This window comes from Lineus longissimus, chromosome 7, assembly GCF_910592395.1.
Source record: "Lineus longissimus chromosome 7, tnLinLong1.2, whole genome shotgun sequence".
Classification (NCBI taxonomy): Eukaryota; Metazoa; Nemertea; class Pilidiophora; order Heteronemertea; family Lineidae; genus Lineus; species Lineus longissimus.
The window spans coordinates 9,958,109-9,975,694 of record NC_088314.1 but is presented as its reverse complement, the minus strand read 5'-3'; the positions used below and the strand labels follow the sequence as shown (position 1 = coordinate 9,975,694).

General features: G+C 40.7%; 1 protein-coding gene across 6 annotated transcripts in view; it reads left to right on the top strand.

The window, feature by feature from the left end:
* LOC135491508 (cAMP-dependent protein kinase type II regulatory subunit-like) overlaps positions 1–17,586 on the top strand; it is an 84,858-nt gene that overhangs the window by 43,723 nt on the left and 23,549 nt on the right. For all 6 annotated transcript variants that reach the window (XM_064777425.1, XM_064777429.1, XM_064777428.1 and 3 more), the window contains exons 3-5: positions 6,374–6,426; positions 11,636–11,719; positions 12,993–13,034. In XM_064777425.1, coding sequence (XP_064633495.1) covers positions 6,374–6,426; positions 11,636–11,719; positions 12,993–13,034 — 179 coding nt within the window. The remainder of the gene's footprint in view (positions 1–6,373; positions 6,427–11,635; positions 11,720–12,992; positions 13,035–17,586) is intronic.

The window sequence follows — 17,586 nt, the reverse complement described above, 5'->3', positions numbered from 1 at the left end:
TGCAAGCTCCTCTTTGCACAGGAAAGTGAATAATTTCAGATATCTTAAAACATCTCATGCAAGCTCCTCTTTGTTCCAGAAAGTAAATACTTTCAGAATCTTAAAACATCTCATGCAAGCTCCTCTTTGCACAGGAAAGTGAATAATTTCAGATATCTTAAAACATCTCATGCAAGCTCCTCTTTGTTCCAGAAAGTAAATACTTTCAGAATCTTAAAACATCTCATGCAAGCTCCTCTTTGCACAGGAAAATGAATAATTTCAGATATCTTAAAACATCTCATGCAAGCTCCTCTTTGCACAGGAAAGTGAATATTTTTAGATATCTTAAAACATCTCATGCAAGCTCCTCTTTGCACAGGAAAGTAAATACTTTCAGAATCTTAAAACATCTCATGCAAGCTCCTCTTTGCACAGGAAAATGAATAATTTCAGATATCTTAAAACATCTCATGCAAGCTCCTCTTTGCACAGGAAAATGAATAATTTCAGATATCTTAAAACATCTCATGCAAGCTCCTCTTTGTTCCACAAAGTAAATACTTTCAGAATCTTAAAACATCTCATGCAAGCTTCTCTTTGTTCCAGAAAGTAAATACTTTCAGAATCTTAAAACATCTCATGCAAGCTCCTCTTTGCACAGGAAAATGAATAATTTCAGATATCTTAAAACATCTCATGCAAGCTCCTCTTTGTTCCAGAAAGTAAATACTTTCAGAATCTTAAAACATCTCATGCAAGCTCCTCTTTGCACAGGAAAATGAATAATTTCAGATATCTTAAAACATCTCATGCAAGCTCCTCTTTGTTCCAGAAAGTAAATACTTTCAGAATCTTAAAACATCTCATGCAAGCTCCTCTTTGCACAGGAAAATGAATAATTTCAGATATCTTAAAACATCTCATGCAAGCTCCTCTTTGTTCCAGAAAGTAAATACTTTCAGAATCTTAAAACATCTCATGCAAGCTCCTCTTTGCACAGGAAAATGAATAATTTCAGATATCTTAAAACATCTCATGCAAGCTCCTCTTTGCACAGGAAAATGAATAATTTCAGATATCTTAAAACATCTCATGCAAGCTCCTCTTTGCACAGGAAAGTGAATATTTTCAGATATCTTAAAACATCTCTGCCAATCTTCTTTGAATATTAATCTCGCCAATACGTGAACATTCCATGGTTAATATTATCAGCACAACTCAATGGTGAACACCCCAATATCTGTACCGTAGTTGTTCCAGTGTTGGCCGGCAACGACTACTACTGACTCTCACAAGGCAGCATTAATGATGTTGATTTGGTAGACTAATCTAAACCAAGTCCCTCTTTGCACATCTAATCCCACCTATCCCAGGTTATGACATGGCATTCAGTATCAGTTCTTGGCAAGAGTGATGGGGGGGGGGATGCCAGTAGTGGTATGGGGATCTGACCTAGAATGTATGTTTTGTCCTGGAGCATGATTTGGGAATGGTCATTCCTGCCCATCCCACATATTCATAGATGGGAAAATCTCTTGTCGCATCTGCTAAGGCAGTAATCTGGGTGTCCCCAATGCTGTTATTGAATTAATTAGAGAAGTGAGTCATCACCTGGGGTAGAGCAAGGATGAAGATAATGTATAAGTGTGCAGCATATGGACATTCCTTAGACCCAATTTTACTATATTTTTAGTGCATTTTCACTGCTATTTTTAAAAAGACATTGTCACGCATTATGCCATGATGTGAGCAATGAAATTAAAAGTCTAACACAATTTTTAACATGTAAAGTCAATGTCACAAGGTCATGCAGTCATCTTGATCTCTATCTTTTCCAATAACCCCAGATGAATGCATGATCCTTTGCAATTCAATATTGCTAGCTTGAAATCAAACTGCTTCTGGTCACATGAAATTGCATTTTCCCCAGCAACCAAAATTGCTTGGCAACATCAGACAGAAAGATTTTTATTCCCACTCCTGCAGGTGACAAGAATTAGCATGTCTGCTACTGCTTTCCGGAAATCTATTTAAACTCTTCCATCACAAGCTACCTTTTTAAAAATCTAAAACTCAACTCGTTTGCTATAACCATACATTCAAATGTCATTGCAAGTGAGCGAACTTAATGACAGATTTCAAACATAGAGCTTGAGCTCTATAATGTGATTAATGGTGTGTGTTTGAAGAGTGAGCTTGGCTGGCTTGACATTGCATTAGAAACTGATGATTAATCCTTGCGGGAGTTCATGATTGCCCGTTTGATTACCTTGTCTGATCTCTCAGTGCGAGGTTGATGGTTCCAAGTGCTGCTTGCTCACCTGGTGATGTTATGCTAAGGTTTTATTTGACATTTTAAGTGCCTTTTGGTTCAGCACTCATATGATGTTCTTTTTTTTCATGTGATGTTGTGGAGGCTGTGAGTATTGATTTGATTATTTCATTAAAAAGGTGTTTCTCTGAGTCTCTCTCTCTCTCTCTCAATAAGAGATATCCAATTTCTGGGCCGGTCTTGGCAGCCATAACTTGTCGATACCTCGTGAATGCTATAGCCAGAATCTTGAATTCTATACTGATGAAACTGCATGGCAAAATAGCCCCCTTGATATGACCTATTCATAGTCAAGTAGGCGCAGTCGGTCTTTCTTTGAAGGTGGTGTATAGGATTTCATCTTGAATTAGAGAGAATGCCCACCGTGTTGACGCCAACTGCCAGTTCAATTCAGAGGTAGAGTGGAAATCGGAATGTTGAAAAGCAGGTTTCACTCAACCTGAAAATGATTTGACAATTCTGTAGTGCCATTCGAAGTAGAAAACATGTCTCGGCAACAGATGAAAGACATAAATACTGGTATTAGCCATGCCTCAAGAACAAATATGTGGTAATGATGTGGATACTTTTAAGAATGAAGCAATTATGAGCATGAGTGGATGTGGACATTTGCCTGCAACTTATAGGTTGTTTAGTCATTGTCACATCTTGGACTAAGGAGGCAATAGAACCCCAGGTCAACTGGTGACATGATGTGTGGAAAGAGAATGAACACGAAATGAGAATGAAAGTCAGGGCAGTGTGCAACCTCAGTCTTTTGTTAGACTCGCCCAGCTGCGGTAAAAACCTAAAACAACAAATCCAAGTTGGAATACAGGTCTGCAGTACAGCAAAAACAGTTCCCTTTTATTATTCTCTCAGATCATGGGCTGTCGGAGTGGCGTAGTGGTGACATCAGCACTTATCACCTCTGAGGTCCCGGGTTCGATCCCTGGTCAGTTCCGGTACACTCGTGATAGAGAGGGCAACTCTCTTCGGCAGCGAAGGTTTTCTCTGTGCTCTCTGGTTTCCTCCTACTAACATTACAATACAATCGCCGAATATTGTTTATAGAGCTATTTTAGATGTCCTTGTTGACGCTCAGCTCTCAACTCAATATTTTAAGTACTGACATGCTGCAATAGCAACAGTCACAATCTACTGACGTACTGTCCATTGAATTTTTTAACCACTCATTACCAAGGAGACAGACTGAGGACAGTTGTGACATTTGCCGAAGACCTCTGGATATCATCTGGCCGGGTTTGGTGCAAGTGTTAAGGATGGGCATCGATTTCAGGCAAGCGATCCTAGTCAACTTGCCGCAAGAACTGATATTGATTCATCCGAGTGGAATCTGTATCTAGATATCCGAATAATTTAAAGTTGATTGATGAGATCTGTGTTTCTAGTACTTCTTCACATGGTGTTAATTCTAGTGAAACGAAATTTTTGGTGTGAGATATGATATGTGTAATGGAATAGCAGTACTATCTCAGACTGTCAATATATCATTACCACAAGTGATTTTAGTTATGACTCCAGCTCCTCCTTCTGGGAGCTGGAGTCAGTATTGTTTTCGCTCAGGTTTCTCGTACAATCACGTGACCTCTCCAACACTCGATAATGCACTCTTTTCGTCCACGTTTTAGGCCAATCTTTGGCATGAACATGAAATCTAATAAGCGCAGTACTTAAATCAGATGTTTCTCTCGCCTTGAAAACATTCCTGGGTAAAATCCATTGAGATTAGCCGAGTTAATCTACTTTTTCCGTGCTTAAAATCTCTGCCGCTGAATTCTATATATAGAAACTATTAACATTACGGCAGTGTGGTTCCCATTGTGCGCCCTCCCACTTCACACCATGTCAGGAACTTTTACGGAGAGGGAGGGCGTGCGGTAAGAAGAATGGCCAAAATGACGTCACGTTTTCCTGGCAATGCCTCTTGCCAGACCAGTCAAGCATTGGGAAAGCATCTTTAATTCAGACAACGTTAGAACTAGCAAAACGAATATGTTAATTTGCAAAAGTAAAAGCAGATTTCACCACTAACCAGTCAAATCGGAATACGACGGCGCAAAATGTTCTCGCTTTCCTCCTGCTAAAAAAACCTTGTTCCCGCACTCCTATTTTAATTTATGCCCAGAAATATGATATGATCTGTTTTCACTTGTTTGTAATTAAATGGTATTCATATAATGAGATCAATAGTAGTGTTCATCCCATCATTCAACTAGTCTTCTCTCCTCAGGTGCATCACGGACTTTCAGGTTCCCATACTCAAGACCAACTCTTACGATATCGCCCTCAAAACAACCCTGGGGTCATGAATTCACATGTGCTGCCTGTGAAATCTCAGTTCTAGTTACTGTCTGCTTTATCAGGCCAATACATCATGATAAATGTAGTATATATTGCAAAGCGGAATCTGGCTGGAGTTTCAGGAAATTAACCTGACAAAAATAACTAGACCGCCTTTGGTGATATATTTAGTAAGGAAAAGTGCTCTAATGCAGATTTGCAATGGTGATAGCCATTGAAACAGAGGAAAAGGACCAAGGTTTAGCCAACAGGTTTGGTTTACGAAGAGACAAGGGTTAAATGATACACCACAAACACATCCATAATCTAAATTAAGGAATTCATACCAAACGGGAGGTATTGGAGATTCTATCACAAAACACCATAAGGGTAGAGCTGAAATGCAGACTGCCTTTCCAATGACAAATTGGTTTCATCTCAGTGTTTTATTGCTGTAATAAATTAGAATGTAATCCAGTGTCATCTAATATTTCATGTCCCAAGTTGGCGATATTGACATTTAGGTGAGCAAACAAGACTATCAATTGGTGGTATCAGATGATGTCTCCTGGATTCATGTTTCAGGTGCAGTACATAGATCGATCATTTGTCTGAGAGCGAGTGTGTCATTTCAGTTTCTTTTTATCATCATATTGTTTTTGACTTAAAGTATTTTGTCATTTCTGTAATTGTAGAAGTGGTTATAATATTGGTGTTGTCTTTTCAAGACAAAACACAGTGTTTTGAAACAAACTGGAGTAACAACAATCAAGAAAAAGACTTCTCTTTCCCTTCGAGAGGCACATTCATTATTATTTTCGTGCTGAAATAAATCAAAAGGTCGACATAAGGAGTGACTACAGAAGTAACAGAATAAGCAACTATTGTCAATGACATACATGAATGGTTTCAACATCAAAACTTCCGTCCTTAGTAAAAAATACGCAACCTGGCATGGAGCTGTCCCTTTGGAGCACTTGTTGATGCAAGCCAATTCTGATTATGCACATCTGCAACTTTAACACATGGAGCCTTCTCTCGGGTCGCATGTTGACCCAAGCCAATTCTGATTCTGCACATCGGGAACTTGAACACATGGAGCCTTCACTCGGAGCTCATGTTGACCCAAGCCAATTCTGATTATGCACTTCTGGAACTTGAACACATGGAGCCTTCTCTTGGAGCACGTGTTGACAAAGAGCCAATTCTGATTCTGCACATCTGGAACTTGAACACATGGAGCCTTCTCTTGGAGCACGTGTTGACAAAGAGCCAATTCTGATTCTGCACATCTGGAACTTGAACACATGGAGCCTTCTCTTGGAGCATGTGTTATCGCAAGCCAATTCTGATTCTGCACATCTGGAACTTGAACACATGGAGCATTCTCTTGGAGCACGTGTTGACAAAGAGCCAATTCTGATTCTGCACATCTGGAACTTGAACACATGGAGCCTTCTCTTGGAGCACGTGTTATCGCAAGCCAATTCTGATTCTGCACATCTGGAACTTGAACACATGGAGCATTCTCTTGGAGCACGTGTTGACAAAGAGCCAATTCTGATTCTGCACATCTGGAAATTCTTTGATCAGCTGAGTGCGACCATTTAATACAAATACTCTAATTTGAAACAAACTCTAGTAAATTTCAAATTTGCTGATTTCTATAAAACTCTTTAGATATAAAAACAATGACACTGACAAAAAAATTTTAACATCTGTATGCAGGATAGTATTCCTGATAGTAACATATTTGTCCATCTTTTCTCGTTCCAGTATCTGCAGAACGATACGATCCAGAAGCTGATGAAGATGATGGGGAGGCAACGGTAAGACTTTTTTCCCATAAGATGCCAGGAAAGACAATGGCATTGAGCTTCAGATAAACTTGCCCTTTGGGCTTTTTCACCCTGGAGAATCCGTTTCCTAACTTGCTAAGAATCAGATGTACTCAGGCTAAGGTCCCAATTAACTCGAGAAGCAACCAAAGTGGTGATTGTTGGCCAGCTAAGGTCACGTACCTGTTTTTTGCCTCCGGCTATGCTACTGAAGAACCACAATTCTCTCAAGTATGTGATATATTACAAAACCACTATTTACGAGAAAAAAACAACTGATTTATGAAACTACTGATTTATGAAAATAGGACCAATGATTTATACAAATCCACCGATTCTGTAGCGGAATTTTGCACCGTCGGGGAGTCTCGGAATGTGAAAAACTGGTGTGACATATTTGAGGGTCACTATCTGTAAGCAGCCCCAACGTAGGGGAATACAGGCATCGTAGTTAAACTACCGGTAACCATAAAGCTTCCGCAACTGATGCTCCCTGCTATCATGATCGCATGCAGCAGAAATTGCTTGTCTGCAATGGTCATGGCAGGTGCCTGCGACAAAAATCTGTGATCAATATCAAACTCCAGTTCTACCTGCAGCCGAGAAATCTTTTTGTTGCACGTTTAAAATTTGACAGGGCTAGAAGTTTGACGAGTTTGAGGAAGGAGGGCCTCATCCTATGCATTCAGTAATCCTCTTAATGGTTGTACTTCATTTTCCAAAAACAGGGACAAAGTAGACAACTGGGATGCAATAAAGCCATGATGTTTGCTGTTATTAGTGTGTTTGTGATCTCCAATCATTAGGCGTTCCTCTCTTAGCTATAGCATGATGGACTAAGACATCATCAAAGAAGGATTTAAGGTAATCCTCTTGATAATGGCTAGTTGTTTGGCAATAGATGTCAGAATTGTGATTGGACGTGATGGTTGGTCTTTGGTCTGGTTTGAGCACGGCAGGGTCATTGTTCAAGGTGACATGCTATTGCTGACAAATTGAAAGATGGCCTGAGGCTTATAGTATTAACTTGGGAACCCCTTTCAATTCATATCCACGAAGTTGAATCGGAGATGACCACCCTCTGCACTAGTGGACACTTGTTATTATCATCCCACCAACAAGTTCAGTAGGGATATAGATTTGTCAATTCATGCATGTGTCCGACAGAGGCAATTACCTTTGGGATTGGGATGTGGAGGCCAGGTAGGTGCCTAGCGATTTTCCGCCATATCCAATATCCGGTACGGCTGCCAGGATTTCGCATTCCGGACTGTACCTGCAGAACAAGTCACTCTGTTGGCTTCAATTTTCTGTGGTGCCATTGGGCGAGGTGGGTATGTGAGAGAGGTACCCTCTCGAAATTTGGCCTGATCTGTTATCCGTTATGTCAGCAAGAAGGTCATCTTGGATTTTGCATTCCGGACTGTAACATTTTACATGATGGCCTTGAATTTTCTGTGGCCCAATGGGGGGGGGGGGGGGGATTGGGAGAGGTGCCCTATAGATTTTGGGTCTGATCTAATATCCGGTATGGCCGCCAGGCAGCCATTTTGGATTTTGCATTCTGGAATCTTACTTAACTGCTGAATGAGTGACTGGTTAGGCTTTCCTTTGGGCCTGATCCGATATCCGATATGGCTGCTAGGTGGCCATATTGGCTTTCACATTCTAGACTGTAACTGCAGAACGACTCGCCCGATGGGCTGGAACTTTCTGTGGCGTGATGGGGTGGGGTGGCGCCGATTGGATTTTGCATTCTGGACTCACAAACTTTCTATACTTCATACGAATTTGATGTGATAGGTCGCACATCTAATCGCAAATTCTTAGAATATTGCCATACTTTGTCTTCCTAACAGGTCATAAAGATTTGATAAAAACAGTATATTTGTCCTTATTCTCTGAAAGTGCGGATATGGAAATCAGTTGGTTTTGCTCATAAAAAGTAATAAGATTTCGATTGGATTTGGAAACCCCATATCATACATAACTATGCTACAGAGTGTTTGTGTATGCATAGAGGCATGCTACTTCACCTGTAGGGTTTTACAGGGCGGATGTGATAGGAATGAAGCCTCCCTTTACCATTTACAAGATATCAAGGATAGATCATCCATCCCCCTGGCCTTGAAGATATTAGTACCATTCTGTCTGACTTTGTGCTAAGTGATGCACAAAAAATGTATTTATTAATGATGTCTATAGGGCATGGTAATTAGCAGTTTACCCGCCCGGTTGCGTGTATAGGTGACAACAAGATACGCATTTTATTTTATGTGAACATAACTTACGGAGGCGTTGTGCATCTTTTTTGAGTGGCTTTCCGATAGTAGTATCCGCCACCCAGAGATTAGGACATTATCAGATCACGTTGCACACAAGGGGCTTCTCCTTGGTCCTGTGATATGTTGCGGGAGTTGTCCTTTTAGACTGCACTTTTATACTGCTCTGATGAAAGTGCACCGTGCGGATATCCTCGGGCTTTAGGAAGTTTCTCGTTGCAAGAGACAGAGACGCTGTTTTTAGGAGATAATTAAATGTCATGATGTGCTGAAGGGTACAGCTTGCATAACTGATTGTTGTTGCGAGACGAATGTGTCACCTGGAATCATTTTGAAATGGTTTTATCTTCTTTGAAAGAGAAATGGCAAGGTTTGCTACCTGTATGAGCAATTTCTGAGTTCATCCAAATGATTTGTGGCTGAGAATGTGCTCAAAAGGTTTTAAATACCAGGGAAATTTTTACACCGATGGCCTTTGTTGCATCGAATTTTTTGTTGATTTCGATATCGATAGAGGTTGTCTCCCAGAAAAAAACATGAAAAGGTCACTTCAACAGACTTACATATTGAAGAATGTTATTGTTACAGCCCCTGTATGTTCCATGACACTTATTAGTTAGTTTTATCATATACCCGAGTGAGCATGGTTAGTTGCTGAAACCATGTGAAAACTCAGCCTGACAAATGTGACCCGTCACAGCAAAAGCAGGCGCATGTCGCTCTGAGCTTGGCAGGTTGAGACGGACTGTTTATTAATTTCTCCATTGTCTGCCTTTTGTGAAATATGAGCACATCAATTTCTTCCATTATCTCCTGGTGTCATTTAGGCTCATCTTCTGTGCGACATGCGCCTGGTTTTGCTGTGACGGGTCACAAATGTAACCCTTGTGGCATAGGTTTTCTCCTCAAGAGTGATTGTGGCTGTTTCGGTTTCAGTCCCTTCCGCAGTTTTGGCAGCATACGCAAACAGTAATAGACCATTTCGTAACGAATTGATCATCAAACAAGGTAGTTGATCTGCCCTCTTGTGGGAGGGTGATATGTCTGTATTTCACAAGACGAAAAACATGTCAAAACTCAGCTATGACAAATTAAAATCGCTTATTGCCTCCTAAAGAGTGATTGTGGTTGTTCCAAGTGTCAATCCCTTGTTCAGTGTGGGAAATATACGCAATTGGATCAAGTAGTTGAGCTGCCCTCCTGTGGGGAAGTGATAACATTGTCTGCTTTTCACGATGTTATTTCCGTCATTTCCAAGATTTGCATTTTTGCCGGCAAAGTCATGATGATCAGTAAAATAGCTTGAATGCGCATTGACATCCTGGCAAACTGCGACGTCATGTCGCTTTCTCTGTTATGCTGCATGTGGTTAATACGTGAGTGACGTCATAAATTTTGCAAGCATTTAACGCTATTTTCACGCAAACTTGGTTTTACAAATGTGTTATACGATTTGCAAAAACACCTTTCTGCAATTTCCATGTGAGCAGAACACTCGTGATTGGTCTTTGGATCTGGAAACCGTTCCGGCCCGCATTATTGTGGGTTTCCTAGCCAAAACCCAATTCCGTGTGTGTTCTGCTCGCTCGGAAATCACACTCAGGTGGTCTTCCTATTGTATCACACAGTATTTACAATGACTGAGTAGTTTTGCGACATGGTTGCAATTCTTCTGGTGTTCCTCATATCGCTGGCAAGACAAATATTATCATTGCTGCCGTGCTTCCACTGCTATTAATTGGTTTCTAAGATATAGCCTGCGGACAAAGTCATTTTGCCTAGTCGACAGATATATCTTGCCTTCTTAGTTGAAGTCATTGTGTGGTAATGGTGTGTTGATGGAAGTCATTCATCCCGCCTGCGGTTGTGTCTCGCCGGAACACCGTCTCACTCAAACTTATCAAGTAGATCATCATGACGTTCTTCTCAACTAAGTGTTCTCCGCATGCCCATTTCAATCTGGCGGGCATAATTTTTACCTCTCGGCCCTATTCAGGCCAAGGTACAGATTGTTACAGAGTACGAATTTCTTGACGGTTTTACCACTGTTGACCTTGCGCTTAATCTGATTTGCATTTGCATTTGTCATACCCATTAACATGATTACCAACATTTGGTTATGGGTTATGGGTATATGGTTATGGGCTATTCTGTATTCAAGGCCAATTCGGATATACATATATGCAACGCCATCATGATACCATGTTTGTTGACTACGAATAGCCTTCTTAGAATTTCTAGTTTACGCTGATTTCAGTTTTGCGTGTTAGAAATATCTCTATGCGAATTTTAAATATCTTTTATGAAAAAGTAGATATTTCTGTTTTTTTAGGTTCTCAGTTAAATTTGGCCTTGACCTTGACCTTTGCCTTTGAATTGCTTTATACTTCGAACATGGGTTGTAAAGGATCCCTCGATGTAATATACAACTCAAAGATATATAAGCTGCGCGTACACCACGAAATATTGGTGGACCAATTGCACGTACACCACCACATTGCCGCGACAAATTGGTTCGGCAATCCATTGCCGATACAAATTGCCGGGCGAATTTGTCCCATCAAGCTTGATGGTCCAAATTCGCCCGGCTTGTTAAAAGCTCGGCTTTGTCGTGGTGTACGCGCAAATGGATCAGCAATTAGCTAGTTAGATGGTTCGGCGACAGGCGGCGCTTTCGAAATGGCGCTTTCTGCTTATTGTTTGCACGCCATCTGTTGCCGGATTTTATAACTAGCTGCAGCGCTGGTGTACGCGCTTGGTGGATTTTCGATGGTGCAGCATTGGTTCGCGAACCAAGAGTGGTGGTCCATTTTCAGGTGGTATACGTGCGGCTATATGTTGGGCAGTTGCCTGGTTTTTCTTTTTCCGTCGGAAATATTTTTGAGTGTAACAATATTGTGTTTCTCTTCTGCTTTCAGGCGGTGTTTCCAAAAAGTGACGAACAAAGAAAAAGTTTGAATGAAGCTGTAAAACACATCCTCCTATTTAAGAGTTTAGAACTGGTGAGTGAAATGTTAAGTTAACACGTTTTGTGTCGCTGGCAGGGTGAGCAAGGCAAGCGTTTTTATTCTAACGCTTGTCGGTTTCTTTGGAGCGTTTTCCTTTGTTGCCTGTTGATTGTTCTTGGGGGGGGGGGGGGGGTGTTTTTTTATTCTCAGGGAGAGACTATTTCAAGTAACATGAAGCCAGTGAAAAAAATGAATGCAATTCTGGTAGCATTTTCTGCTACATCATGAGGACAGCATGGACCGAGCATTCAGGGTAACCTCCACTGTATCATGATCCACTTTTAAAAGGGGATTTACGGCAAATCTCATTTATCCAAGATTGTAAATTTTCTTTGTGAACTCTGAGTGGCTATTGACAAATGTGAGTGGCTATTGACAATATGCTACCTTCTCTTACCAACACGTGATGTAAATAATGATAAAGACTAGATTACCACAAATCGCTTCAGCGCTCGTTGTTGTTAACGATAGAATGCCCTGTATCCATGACAACCCGCAATGCTGAATGCAGCAGGAAGCGAATATGAGCTTTTATCGGAGAGTCACGCGGTCGTGTTCAAAGACACGACAGTGGTCTCGTGACGTCGATCCTCGTCTAAAGAGGAATTACTTTAAGCCACACCTGTATGACTTGCCGACAGGAAGGGCGCAATCGTTTATGATGCTCAAGGTGAGAGCATTACCCATGACGCCTCTGAAAGTCTGACGAGTCGAAGTATAATTATAAACTATAGCAACACTGTGTTTTAAGAAGATACCAAACCCAAATATTTTGCTCATCAAACATTTTGTTGAATGCGAATTTTTTTTCTGAAACATTAGACTTGACTCAAAGAGACATTTACAGCTAATGACAATTGTTTTGAATGTTTTTTGTTTAACGCAAAGAAACAATATACCCTTGTCCAGTCCAGACAAAATGGTACCGGCATTACTATGGCTGCCATAGGTGCCACTGACTGTCAGCTCGACTTTTGCTTAATTTTTGATTGATGCACGTGTGTAAAGACAAATTCGGATAGATTTTGCAGTCGTCTCGTCCTGCAGTTACTCATCTGAGAAAGGCTGAATTAAAAACTCTTCATGTTATTTAGTAATAAGAATATAAATGTTGAGTGGGTAGAGGAGTATGTAAGTGTTTGCCCTTTGTTACCACACATCTTGGTTCTGTGACTTCTAAATGCTCATAACCCTGGTAAAATACAGTGTCACTTATTGGAATACCGATGCCTATAAATATTACACTGACACATCTTCTCTTTTGCAGGAACAAATGCAAACAGTTATTGATGCTATGTTTGAAAAAAAGGTAAGTTTTGCAGAACGATGCATTGCAAGGGTGTACATGATGCCACAATGCAATACAGCGGCATGTTTCTAAACCGCAAGTGACCCCCCCCCCCAGGTCAGGTGACCTCTGACACAGAATTTCATTCCAATCTGATTCTTGACTTGGCCACCAGGGGGCCAAAAGTGAAACCGAAAAAGTGCAATATCTCTCTTATAAGGGACTCGTTTTCAATAAAATGTTTATGGTAGGTTCTCCTAGCAAGGATACATCACATATCATCCAGGGTTTTGATTTGACCTAAGGAGGGACGTTCTTTGTATATAGATAGCAAAGGTAAAATAGGCACCACTCAAATAGCTAAATTGACACAGTAAATTGTATGCTCCTCTTCTAGGTAATGCTGCATGTATGTGATGATATCAGTTATGCATTTGATGATACATGTGGCTATAGTGCGAATCCTCCTTTCTTAACAGAGTTGGCATTTGGATATTTTGTTGATTGCTGAGTTTCACATTTGAGAACAGCAACCGAATATACGTCTGAATCCTCCTGTCTCTAACACAATCTCCTTTGCCTTTGACAATAAATTTCTAATGCACTTGTAAATCAAGCATTTGGATCACTTTCTTATTCTATCATAAACTGATCTCTTTCAATACCCCCAGAGGAGTCTGCTTGAAGAAGCGACATGCGCTACCATGAAGTGAAAAAGAAATTTCGGAATTTGGATTTTTGGGATCTCAGTTACACATTGGAGAACAGCAATCAAGAAGACTTCTGAGTCCTCCTGTCTCTAACCTACATGTAGCCTTCTTTGTCGTTCAGTATAAATTGCTGAGCCACTTGTAAATCTGACAAGCCTTTGGATTATCTTTCTGATTCTATCAACTAAACTGATCACTCGCATTACTCCAAGAGTAGCTGGCTTTGAGAAGCGACACTACCATGAAGTGAAAAATGATTTTGCATTCTGCATTTTTTGGATCTCTGAGTCTGAGTTTCACATTTGAGAACAGCAACTGAAGATACAACATCCTCTGCCTTTGAGTATGAATTGCTAAGCCACTTCTAAATGAAGCATTTGGATTATCTTTCTATCAACTAAACTGATCTCACTCATTACTCCCTGACAAGTTGGCTTATAATCAATAATGGGGGAGTGCAGTTAGTTTATCATCCCACATCAGGGTTTGGTGTCATTCACAAAATACAATCAAACAGTCCAAAGGTCTGCTGTGGGAGGATGAGTTAGTTCATGCAAAAATGCACATAATTATGTAAAAATAGGTGGCTTTTGCAGACTGATGTAAGTTGGGAATTTCATTGTTTGAACGTATATGTACCGGGTAGCCTCTCTGTTGAAAGTGCCAAGAGTAGTGCCCCCTTTGGATATGAATCTTTACTTAATATGCTTAAGAAACGAACCTTTGTAAGACATTTGACCTGTGAATATCATCTCAACATCCTCCTAGATTGTGTCAGATGTTGGAGCATCTCAACATCCTCCCAGCTTGTGTCAGATGGTAGAGGATCTAAACATCCTCCCAGCTTGTGTCAGATGTTAGAGCATCTCAACATCCTCCCAGCTTGTGTCAGATGGTAGAGCATCTCAACATCCTCCCAGCTTGTGTCAGATGTTAGAGCATCTCAACATCCTCCCAGCTTGTGTCAGATGTTAGAGCATCTCAACATCCTCCCAGCTTGTGTCAGATGGTAGAGCATCTCAACATCCTTCCAGCTTGTGTCAGATGTTAGAGCATCTCACCATCCTCCTAGCTTGTGTCAGATGTTAGAGCATCTCACCATCCTCCTAGCTTGTGTCAGATGTTAGAGCATCTAAACATCCTCCCAGCTTGTGTCAGGTGTTAAAGCATCTCAACATCCTCCCAGCTTGTGTCAGATGTTAGAGCATCTCAACATCCTCTTATCTTGTGTCAGGTGTTAGAGGATCTAAACATCCTCCTAGCTTGTGTCAGGTGTTAGAGCATCTAAACATCCTCCCAGCTTGTGTCAGATGTTAAAGCATCTCAACATCCTCCCAGCTTGTGTCAGATGTTAGAGCATCTCAACATCCTCTTATCTTGTGTCAGGTGTTAGAGGATCTAAACATCCTCCTAGCTTGTGTCAGGTGTTAGAGCATCTCAACATCCTCTCAGCTTGTGTCAGATGTTAGAGCATCTAAACATCCTCCCAGCTTGTGTCAGGTGTTAGAGGATCTCAGCATCCTCTTAGCTTGTGTCAGATGTTAGAGCATCTCAACATCCTCCCAGCTTGTGTCAGATGTTAGAGCATCTCAACATCCTCTCAGCTTGTGTCAGATGTTAGAGCATCTCAACATTCTCTTAGTTTGTGTAAGATGTTAGAGCATCTCAACATTGTCCCAGCTTGTGTCAGATGTTAGAGCATCTCAACATCCTCCCAGCTTGTGTCAGATGTTAGAGCATCTCAACATCCTCCCAGCTTGTGTCAGATGTTAGAGCATCTCAACATCCTCCCAGCTTGTGTCAGATGTTAGAGCATCTCAACATCCTCTTAGCTTGTGTCAGATGTTAGAGCATCTCAACATCCTCCCAGCTTGTGTCAGATGTTAGAGCACCTCAACATCCTCCCAGCTTGTGTCAGATGTTAGAGCATCTCAACATCCTCTTAGCTTGTGTCAGATGTTAGAACATCTCAACATCCTCCTATAATGTAGCTTGTGTCAGATGTTAGAGCATCTCAACATCCTCCCAGCTTGTGTCAGGTGTTAGAGCATCTCAACATCCTCCCAGCTTGTGTCAGGTGTTAGAGCATCTCAACATTCTCCCAGCTTGTGTCAGGTGTTAGAGCATCTCAACATCCTCCCAGCTTTTGTCAGATGTTAGAGCATCTCACCATCCTCGTAGTCTGTGTCAAAGAATAATCTGCAAGCTGAGACGGCTGCTGCAAAAGCGATGGCTATCAGTCACATTCTTATATCTGAACTGAATGATTATTGTTTTTCTTGATTTATGACATAGCTTAGTAATATAATCTATGATTTGCAAGCTGGAATTACAAATTATGAAAAATCACTTCTGCTGCTATGGCAACCGGGCGACAATACAATTGATGACAGTGTAGCTGCCAATCATTACTATTTAATGGTAATTTCTACGAGATTTGTTGAATAACTACAGGTGCAAAATATTTTCTATCAAAATGCATTAGCTTTACGATCAAGTACTAAGATAATTAATACATACTACCGGTTCTGAAAATACCTTGAAAACTTGATTGATTATAGTCTTAGAAAATACCAGGGATAGTATTCTGTGACAGTATTGGACAGGGCTAAGCCAAGGAAGACTGTTAACAAACATTTTCTCAGTGGTTTTTTTCATTAATGCACTTGTAACAGCATGTCAGCACAATGTTATGAGCTAACATGCTTTCTAAGAACCGGACCCTGGATTTTGCCTGAAATGTGAGATGATAACCAGAATCTAAAATAGTTGCCAAACACAATGTAACCTCAAGATGACATTCAAATTGACTTCCTAAATGTTTCTTTTTATCATAAAACTAAATACTATCAAACTCTGTATCAAATAATAAAAAACCCTGATGTTTTCCCTGAACAACATACAATATGTACGAAGTCATTAGGCTATTTCATAACCACATCATAACCATGTTCGAAAATGGCCGCAAAAGGAACAAGACAACTTGCAATGCCAATATGTACAAGTTGCTCTAGATTTTAGGCACTAGTTCTTTCTTAGTTGTCCATAATGGGTTTTTTTTGCGTGCTTATCATGAAGCCACCAGAGCCCCAGTGATGCTGTCACTGATACCCTATACCTGTCCTATACCCTGTAAATGAGTAATGAGTTCTTTCTGTTGATCGTATAGTAATGTCGGGCCAGTTGAATTCCCCGGGGCATGATAACAGCATTATACATCATTACCAGTCTGCTAGCATCAGAAAGGCTAAATCATGCGGGAGTGATAAAATTCATGCATTTTGTATGGGATTCATAGAGAAGAGATGTGGAAAATGAATTAGATTATTTATAAGTTGGCTGCTATATTACCAAGAATTTAACCCTCTAGTTACAAATGTTGCCTCACAGAGCAATGCAGTTTTCAAATTGACTCTTAAGTCTAAATGAACTGTATGGCATAAATTTACGGCCGGGTCTATTTGGCAAGCCGCTCGCCGAACAGGCATCTTTTTTTGTCCTGTTTGGAGAGCCGCTTGCCAAACAGCACTAAAAAGCCACCCTGTTCGGCAAGCCGGGCTTGCCAAACAGGGCAAAAATACTACCCTCTTTGGCGAGCCGGAGAGGTTACAACATGTTGGCCAATCAGAGAGCAGTGACGTCATATTCGAATTTATATGCGCATATTTAACATTGGCCGACTTCCCGCTCTCGATTCAATTTCTGTTACTAAACTTTTGATCAATAATCCATGAAGAAGCATGTACATGTACATTTACAAAAAAAGTCCTAAACGTGATTTAACTGATAAGCACGTTAAATGCATTAGTGTGCATTTCTAAAGGCGTTTCACTGTAACTCCAGTGTTGCTGACCGTGTTGCCA